Raw genomic sequence first — 10000 nt, forward strand, 5'->3', positions numbered from 1 at the left:
ACTGTCAATCAACTGTTTACTAACTACTTTTTTTTTTTTTTTTTTTTTTTTTTTTCTTCCCCACACACCACACACACACACCCCCAGGAAGCAGCCCGTGACAGCTGACTAACTCCCAGGTACCTATTTACTGCTAGGTAACAGGGGCACTTAGGGTGAAAGAAACTTTGCCCATTTGTTTCTGCCTCGTGCGGGAATCGAACCCGCGCCACAGAATTACGAGTCCTGCGCGCTATCCACCAGGCTACGAGGCCCCGTACTCTGTGTGTGTGTGTGTCTGTGTGTGTGTGTGTGTCTCTGTGTGTGTGTGTGTGTGTCTCTGTGTGTGTGTGTGTGTGTCTCTGTGTGTGTGTGTGTGTCTGTGTGTGTGTGTGTGTGTGTCTCTGTGTGTGTGTGTGTCTCTGTGTGTGTGTGTGTCTCTGTGTGTGTGTGTGTCTCTGTGTGTGTGTGTGTCTCTGTGTGTGTGTCTCTGTGTGTGTGTGTGTGTCTCTCTGTGTGTGTGTGTGTGTCTCTGTGTGTGTGTGTGTCTCTGTGTGTGTGTGTGTGTGTCTCTGTGTGTGTGTGTGTGTGTGTGTCTCTGTGTGTCTGTGTGTGTGTGTGTGTGTGTGTGTGTGTGTGTGTGTGTGTGTGTTTACTAGTTGTGTTTACTAGTTGTGTTTACTAGTTGTGTTTACTAGTTGTGTTTACTAGTTGTGTTTACTAGTTGTGTTTACTAGTTGTGTTTTTACGGGGGTAGAGCTTTGCTCTTTCGGCCCGCCTCTCAACTGTCAATCAACTGTTTACTAACTACTTTTTTTTTTTCTCTCTCTCTCTCCCCACACCACACACACACACACCCCCCAGGAAGCAGCCCGTGACAGCTGACTAACTCCCAGGTACCTATTTACTGCTTGGTAACAGGGGCATTCAGGGTGGAAAAACTTTGACCATTTGTTTTCTGCCTCGTGCGGGAATCGAACCCGCGCCACAGAATTACGAATCCTGCGCGCTATCCACCAGGCTACGAGGCCCCTGTGTGTCTGTGTGTGTCTGTGTGTGTCTGTGTGTGTGTGTGTGTGTCTGTGTGTGTCTGTGTGTGTCTGGGTGTCCGCCTGGGTCGCTGTCTGTCTGTGTGTCTGGGTCTGTCTGTCTGTGTGTCTGGGTCTGTCTCTGTGTGTCTGGGGTCTCTGTTTGTGTGTCTGGGTCTGTCTGTCTGTGTGTCTGGGTCTGTCTGTCTGTGTCTGGGTCTGTCTTTGTCTGTGTGTCTGGGTCTGTCTGTCTGTGTGTCTGGGTCTGTCTGTCTGTGTGTCTGGGTCTTCTGTCTGTGTGTCTGGGTCTGTCTGTCTGTGTGTCTGGGTCTGTCTTTGTCTGTGTGTCTGTGTGCGTCTGTCTGTGTCTGTCTGTCTGTGTGCGTCTGTCTGTCTGTGTGCGTCTGTCTGTCTGTGTGCGTCTGTCTGTCTGTGTGTGCGTCTGTCTGTCTGTGTGCGCGTCTCTCTGTCTGTGTGCGCGTCTGTCTGTGTGCGCGTCTGTCTGTCTGTCTGTGTGCGCGTCTGTCTGTCTGTCTGTGTGTGCGTCTGTCTGTCTGTCTGTGTGTGCGTCTGTCTCTGTCTGTGTGTGCGTCTGTCTGTCTGTCTGTCTGTGTGTGCGTCTGTCTGTCTGTCTGTGTGTGCGTCTGTCTGTCTGTCTGTCTGTGTGTGCGTCTGTCTGTCTGTCTGTCTGTGTGTGCGTCTGTCTGTCTGTCTGTCTGTCTGTGTGTGCGTCTGTCTGTCTGTCTGTCTGTGTGTGCGTCTGTCTGTCTGTCTGTGTGTGCGTCTGTCTGTCTGTCTGTGTGTGCGTCTGTCTGTCTGTCTGTCTGTCTGTCTGTGTGTGCGTCTGTCTGTCTGTCTGTCTGTGTGTGCGTCTGTCTGTCTGTCTGTGTGTGCGTCTGTCTGTCTGTGTGCATCTGTGTGTCTAGGTCTGTGTGTCTGTCTGGGTCTGTGTGTATGTCTGGGTCTGTGTGTGTGTCTGGGTCTGTGTGTCTGTCTGGGTCTGTCTGTCTGTGTGTCTGTCTGTGTCTGTCTGTGTGTCTGTCTGTGTGTCTGGGTCTGTCTGTCTGTGTGTCTGTGTCTGGGTCTGTCTGTGTGTCTGTGTCTGGGTCTGTCTGTGTGTCTGTGTCTGGGTCTGTCTGTGTGTCTGTGTCTGTCTGTGTGTCTGTGTCTGGGTCTGTCTGTCTGTGTCTGGGTCTGTCTGTCTGTGTCTGGGTCTGTCTGTGTCTGTCTGGGTCTGTCTGTGTCTGTCTGGGTCTGTGTGTCTGGGTCTGTGTGTCTGGGTCTGTGTGTCTGGGTCTGTGTGTCTGGGTCTGTGTGTCTGGGTCTGTGTGTCTGGGTCTGTGTGTCTGGGTCTGTGTGTCTGGGTCTGTGTGTCTGGGTCTGTGTGTCTGGGTCTGTGTGTCTGGGTCTGTGTGTCTTGGTCTGTCTGTCTTGGTCTGTGTGTCTGTCTCTGTCTGTGTGTGTGTCTGTCTAGGTCTGTGTGTGTCTGGGTCTGGGTCTGGGTCTGTCGGTCTGGGTCTGTGTGTGGGGGGTTCTGGGTCTGTGTGTGTGTGTGTGTGTGCGCGCATGGGTGGGTCTGTGTGTGTGTTGGGGGGGGGGTCTGGGTCTGTGTGTGTGGGGGGGGGGTCTGGGTCTGTGTGTGTGGAAGGGTCTCGGTCTGTGTGTGTGGGGGTCTTGATCTATGTGTGTGTGTGGGGTCTGGGTCTGTGTGTGTGTGGGGTCTGGGTCTGTGTGTGTGGGGGGGTCTGGGTCTGTGTGTGTGTGTGTGGGGGGGGTCTTGGTCTGTGTGTGTGTGGGGGGGGGTCTGGGTCTGTGTGTGTGTGGGGGGGGTCTTGGTCTGTGTGTGTGTGTGGGGGGGGGGGTCTGGGTCTGTGTGTGTGTGGGGGGGGGGGGTCTTGGTCTGTGTGTGTGTGTGGGGGGGGGGGTCTTGATCTGTGTGTGTGTGTGTGGGGGGGGTCTTGGTCTGTGTGTGTGTGTGGGGGGGGGTCTTGATCTGTGTGTGTGTGGGGGGGGGTCTTGGTCTGTGTGTGTGTGGGGGGGGGGTCTTGATCTGTGTGTGTGTGTGGGGGGGGAAGGTCTGGGGGTCTCTGCACTTCAGTCTGCTCTGGCATTCTGCGAGACTATGGCGGCGGGCTCTTGTGGCATCCATTATGAGATGCTTCGCCATCTCCCTCCGTGCACCTCTCAGTATTTTCTATTTAGAGTCTGTATAATCGGGTCTGGGAGTCGTCGTCAGTTCCTGAGGACTGGCTCGATGCCGTTGTCCTCCCTGTTCGGAATCCAGGGTCTCTAGCGAGATTCCGTAAGGACTTCCGGCCTATTGGAGCCGGTCGGCCGAGCGGACAGCACGCTGGACTTGTGATCCTGTGGTCCCGGGTTCGACCCCGGGCGCCGGCGAGAAACAATGGGCAGAGTTTCTTTCACCCTATGCCCCTGTTACCTAGCAGTAAAATAGGTACCTGGGTGTTAGTCAGTTGTCACGGGCTGCTTCCTGAGGGTGGAGGCATGGTCGAGGACCGGGCCGCGGGGACACTAAAGTCCCGAAATCATCTCAAGATAATCAAGAAAGATACTGCCCTCACGAGTTTTCTGCCGGCTCTTTGAAGGTATGGTTAACGTTCGCATGATGTGGTTCTTAGAACACAATCACAACCTCTCCCCTTCTCAATTTGGTTTTCGCAAGTGCCGCAGCACAACATATGGCCTTGAGAACTTGAAAGTCTGTATTCGTACTGCTTTTGCAGCAAAGACCTCCGTTGTTGCCGTCATTTTTTACCCTGAAAAGGCTTAAGACACCAACTGGCGATATCATATTCCGTTCCAACTTCATTCTTTTGGCCTTCGTCGTAATCTCCCTCTCTTCTTCAAAACCTTCCCCTCTCGTCGCTTCTTTCGAGTGAGACGTGGTACCACTCTCTCTCTCTGCCCCTTTTAGGCAATATGAGGGTGTACCCAAAGGTAGAGTTCTGAGCACTACTCAGAACTCCCTCAATGGTCTTCTTTCCTCCCTTCCTTCTAGCGTTTTCTCCGCTCTCTCTGTCGACGATCTTACCCTTTACTGTCGGGATGGTGATTCGCCTCACCTTCAACGGCGGCTTCAATGTGCGATGGATGCCATATCGTCTTGGGCCACCGATCATGGCTTCAAGTTCTCTTCGTCTGACTTGTGCTATAACATTTACTTGGATGAATGTCGTTCTTCGTCCCTCTTTGTGGCTTTATAGTCATCCCCTTCTGTACAAGGATTCCGCTAAGATTTTGGGGTTAATCTTTGACACTCGTTTGTCTTGGTCGCCCCATCTCTCTCACCTGGGAGTTGATTGCTCTATGGCCCTTACCCTCAAGATTTTGTCCCATACTTCTTGGGGAGCGGATAGGTGCGCACTCCTCGCTTTACATTCCTCTCTCGTGTTGTCTAAACTCGATTAAGGTTGCCCTGCTTACCCATCTGCTTCTTCTCCTACTGTTTGCCGTCTTGATGCTTTGCACCATACTGGGTTCCGCCTCAGCTCTGGTGCCTTTCGTTCGACTCCCGTCCTCAGTTTATATGTTGACACTGGCTTCCTGTCTGTCCAGGACCGCCGTGATAGCTACTGTCTTCGCTATCTTGCGCGGTCCTTGCAACATCCTTCCTCTCGCCTGTCGTGCTTTAACTTTTACCCCTCCTATGGTTCCTGTTCCTCTTCGCCACCTCCCTCATTGTCCGGTTATCTCGCTTACAGGATTATCTTTCAGTTCATATTTTTAATGTTTCTCCTCGTATTATTCCTTCCTTGCCCCCGTGGAGTCCCCCTTCCGACGTTTTGTACATCCTTGTCCTACATTACTAAAGCTTTTACCCACTCCTACGATTCTGAAACGCCTTTTCTTGAGCGCTTTTCTTCGCACTCCCGCTTCGTTTTCATCTTCACCGATGGGTCTAAGTCTGCGGATGTTGTAGGCTACTGTTGTTTTTCCTGACCGCACTTTTATGTGTCGCTTACCTCCGGAGACTAGTATCTTCACAGCTGAACTTTATGCTGTTCTCTCTGAACTTCGTCTCCTGCTTTCTCGTTGTCATTCTTCCTTTGTGGTTGTCGTATACTCTCGTACTGCACTAATGGCTCTTGGATCCTTTATACCAGTCCATCAAGTGGTCGTCGAGATTCAGCATTGTTTGTTTCTTATTTCCAGTAAATTTAAGCCCGTTGAGTTTTGCTGGGTTCCCAGCCATATTGGTGTCAATTTAAATGAGCATACGGACGCTGCCGCTAGGAAAGCTGTCCACTGTTGTCCCATCTCCCGTAAACGTATTCCTTATTCCGACTTTTACCCAGTTATTCATTCCGCCATCCTTACCTGTTGGCAGGTTTGTTGGTCGTCTGTTATTGGTACCAAACAGCGTTCTCTTAAGAGCAGTGTGTCCTCATGGCCTTCTTCCAACCACTGTAACCGGCGGTGGAAAACCGCTCTGGCGAGGTTGCGTATTGGCCATACGCGCTTAGCTCACGGTCATTTAATGAAGCGCTGCCCAGCTCCATAGTGTCCAAATTGCATTGTCCCTCTTACGGTCGTGCATATTTTTGTTGAATGTCCTGACTTCCAGGACGAGCGTGTGTCATGCTTTCCGACCGTCCTTCTTGGTCGCTTGTCCCCTCGATAGAATTTTTGGTGAATCAGATACTTTTGATATCGTTTGCTTTATGAAATTATGTTCTCGTATTGGCATCCTTAGTGATATTAGGCGCCCTCTGATTATTCCGCACATTTGATGGTGCTTCATAACCTAACTGGTTTGGTGCCTTCTTTTGATAATTACTTAGACCGCGTGTGCAATGGAGGGGTTGGACCGCGTGTGCAATGGAGGGGTTGGACCGCGTGTGCGGGGGTCGAGCTAAACCAAATGTGTGATGGATGTTGGGAGGTGTTTACCAAGTGTATTCTCCTAGTTGTGCTGGTGGGGGTTGAGCTCTGGCTTCTTGGTCCCACCTCTCATCCATCAATCAACTGAAGTACAGATTCCTGAGCCTTCTGGGCTCTTTCATATCTACATATGAAACTGTGTATGGGGTCAGCCTCCATCACATCACTGCCTAACGCATCCCATCTGTTAACTACTGACACTAAAAACGTTTTATAACGTCCATGTGGCTCATTTGGGTTATTGGTTTCCAACTGTTCCCTTGTTCGAGTACCCCCATGGTAAACAACTTTTTATCTATCTTGTTGATTCCTCTTAGAATTTTGTAGGTAGTGGTCATGTCTCCCCGAGCTCTCCTTTCTTCCAGCGACGTTAGGTTCATTTCATGCAGCCTTTCCTCGTAACCTCCAAGGAAATTTCCTCATGCCTCTTAGTTCTGGGACTAGCCTAGTGGCATACCTTTGAACTTTTTCCTGCTTAGTCCTGTGCTTGACAAGGTACGGGCACAATGCTGTTGCCGGATACTCCAGGATTAGTCTTACATGTGGTATACAAGGTTCGAATGATTCCTTGCACAGGTTCCTGATCCTGTGAAAGTAAGGGAGGTGTTTACCAAGTGTGTGATGGGTGGTGGGAGGTATTTACCTCCATTACCTATTAAAATCTAGGTGTTCAGATATTACTTCATCATTTAATGATAACTTATTTGGGGTGTTTTTTTCTGAATACTTTCTTAGTTTCATGATTAAACATACAGCACAACAGGCTTCACGTGTAACCTAACAAGAATGGCTCAATTGTATGTGGATATAACAGCTGTAGTATTCTCTGGAACAGACGTGACAACTTATAGTAGCGGTTGATATAAGCTTCGTTGTCCACTATCAAAGATAACAAAGCAACGAACACATCAGCCACCACACTCGTAGCAAGCGTTCCTGCACCAACAAAGATGGTGCCATTTCCTCCCTCGCGTTCATGCGAGAGTAAATATTTATTTGTTTATACGGGAGAAAGGCGATTTAATTTTAATTCGCGCATGATCGTTTTGGATTATATTTCAAATTAAGTGTAAAGCATCAGAGACTAGTTTCTAGTTTAAATAGCTAAATGTATTAATTTCTTAACTCTTTGATTACGTAGAATGGAGAGACGTCACAAACGTGTCAACAATTATTTCATCGGAATAATATAATAGGAAATCCTTGTAATTTAGTTTATATGGTAATAAATTGTAAGTTACGTTTACCTAGTAGAAGACTAATCTTCATAGCCTTAAAGTATTATAAACTTAATGCACAATCATTTATGTAAGTGGTAAAATTTCCCATAACTTGTAACTATTGCCGGATGTGTTCGGAAAAAGTGAAAATACGACTATTGCAGGATGTGTTCAGAAGTGGACTTCAACCTGCCCTCGGAGGTGCTGGAGATGGTTTTCTCGCACGTGCCTCTAGTGCATCTGTTGACGGTCGATGCAACTGTCTGTCGCTACTGGTACACAGTTATCCTCAACCCTGCGGTGAGTAATGCAACCATGCAGTGAGTAATTCATCCCTATAGTTAGTAATAAAATATGGCGGTGAGTTATATAATCGTTGAGTAATACAACACAATGGTGAGTAATATAATCCTACAGTGAGCAATATAACACTGAATTAAAAATTAAATAAATGGTGCATTTAAGTTTTCAAATTATGTAAAAAATTTAATTTGGAAATAACATGTGTAACTATTGAAAACTGCAGCATGCAGAATATGAATTTTTCGTAATTTACATTGTTTGTCATACTGTTAATTCGTTTGTCTTAATTTGCTATTGAACAATTTCAGTTTATTCCGTGGAGAAAAGTTCACCATAGACTGAAGCTGGCGCCATGGAGAGTACCATCCAACATGCCACTCCACCACGAGTGGGAGAGTGAAAAGCTGCCAACCATCCACATCATATCTACACACTGTCAGCACCACGGTTTTACTTCCGTGAGAGACTGTATCCCCAGTGTCATCAAGTAAGACAAGATAAACTGTATCACCAGTGCTATCAAGTGAGATAACACCATGAGACTATATTACCAGTGTCTTAATGTAAGATGATTCCAAGTGAGACTGTATAACTTATTATGCAAGATAACAATAGTGGAAACCATCACTACGACAGTGCATTTTTGCTTTCTCAAGGCAGGGGGGTAGTAGTCTGGGTTATTTTCAGTTACTCAGTGATACACTGTCATAGTCTGAGACATTTTTAGTTACCTCGGTGATGCATTGTTGTAGTACAAGGCATTTTTAGTTACCTACTTGGTGCACGGTCGTAGTCAGATCGGTTTTAGTTACCTCAGTAATGTGCAGCTCCAATCATGCCTAATTTTAGATGAGTGATGTCATTAGCCAGTCATAATCATCCCTCAATAAGTCTGTTTTTAATGATTGCATATTTATTTCCATTATAAATTATTTATTATTCAATTTCATTTTCTGATTGCTTATTTATTCCCATTTCCAAATATTAATAAATAATATTTTCAGTGATCACATACGTATTCCCATTTTCAAAGACTATTTATACCTTATAGCTTGTTAAAGATTATTTATTGAATGAAGGCCTAAACTGCATCACCTATTTATGTTTTCCCATGTTTAGTCAGTCATTAACTGCCACTAAGAAATTAAATAAACTAAAGAAGGCCTATCCACAAGAAGCAAGAAAATAGCACAATGTTAACACTCCTGTATTTACTCATGTCTCTCCTAGTATTGAATAAATAATCTATTGATATCCCCTTACATTCATCCACTTTAATCATGTCACCTATATAAATTTCCAGTTTGACAGCAGGATGCTGCTTATAGAAACTTTCCTAATAAGACTTCCAAAAAGCTGATTTAAATTGCCTTAGGAATTTTTGGGGTAAAATAGATTGGAAAGTCCTGGGCATGGGGGATGGGCCACTTTTGGAGCGAGACATAAACATAGCAATGGATGACATAAAAAGGGATTTTGATGTGGTCAAAACATAACTTATTGAAAAATATTCTAAGCAAAGCACAAAACGAAGTACCCTACGAATTGAAGAGATCAAATAATAATGACTCGAAATGGATAACAAAAGATCTGAAGAACCTCATAGGTAGACAGAAAGCTTGGTACAAAAGGACTAAGAATGGGGAAGTAAGTTTAGAACAACAATTCATCCAATTGTTAATGTTAAAAAAGAGATAAGGAGGACAAAAAGAAACTATGAAGCTCGCATAGTACGGCAAGCAAAGACAAATCCTAAAGATTTTTTCAGTTTTATTGAACAATGATTAGGGAAAAGATAGGGCCTTTAAAAACTGAGACAGGTCAGATAGCTGATAATAACGGAGATGAATAGTATTCTTAATATATATTATCTCTATTTACTAAAGAGGAACCTAACACTTTCCCTATCTCGTGACATAATGCGTCACTATTTTTTCTGTAGTCCTTTATCGTGATATCATTTGCGTCCAACAATAAAATGTTTGTATAAAATTCTATTTTTATCCGATCGACTTTGGGATAGGTTCAAAATAAGCGCTCATAAATTGCCCACAATTTCATAGCAAAATGAAAGATTTAACATGAAAATTTGTCAGAACATTAGAAAGAGATAAATAATTTTGTGATGATGAGCGTCCAAACTTAAAATATTTGGTAAAATCAGTTATTGCTATAATATTGCGGGACTAGTTTTAAAATACGCGCCTTTATATTGTGAACAATTTGATACCAAAATGAAAGATGTAAGACGATTTTTTTTTAATCAAACTGAAAGAGTAGACATTAGGCCGCTGTGTGCAAACTGGTGCTCGTTCACAGGTAACTTTAGGCTTTGCTGTGGGGAGTCACGCCGGGCGTTTGGACATTATATGCATATACGCCTGCGGGAAATATAATTGCAAACACAATGATACCAAACAGAACGACGTAGCACGAGAATTAGGGTTAGCAAACTGAAACGAGTATTCACATTTTTTTCTGATTTTGTGCACTCGTGGGTAATTTTTGCCGACTTTCCCCCCTCCCTGTCCAGCTCGTTGTTGCCGTGAGGGGGCTTGGTGGGCAGCT

The 10000-nt window shown here is 45.8% G+C and overlaps 1 protein-coding gene across 1 annotated transcript in view; it reads left to right on the top strand.

Moving 5' to 3' along the window:
- LOC138373314 (uncharacterized) overlaps positions 1-8684 on the top strand; it is a 179185-nt gene extending 170501 nt beyond the window's left edge. The window contains exons 4-5 of the mRNA XM_069339503.1: positions 7294-7429; positions 7741-8684. Of these exons, the coding sequence (XP_069195604.1) occupies positions 7294-7429; positions 7741-7923 (319 nt within the window). The 3' untranslated portion in view covers positions 7924-8684. The remainder of the gene's footprint in view (positions 1-7293; positions 7430-7740) is intronic.
- Positions 8685-10000: the final 1316 nt, after the last annotated feature.

The sequence above is a fragment of the Procambarus clarkii genome, chromosome 41 (assembly GCF_040958095.1).
Source record: "Procambarus clarkii isolate CNS0578487 chromosome 41, FALCON_Pclarkii_2.0, whole genome shotgun sequence".
NCBI classification, from domain to species: domain Eukaryota; kingdom Metazoa; phylum Arthropoda; class Malacostraca; order Decapoda; family Cambaridae; genus Procambarus; species Procambarus clarkii.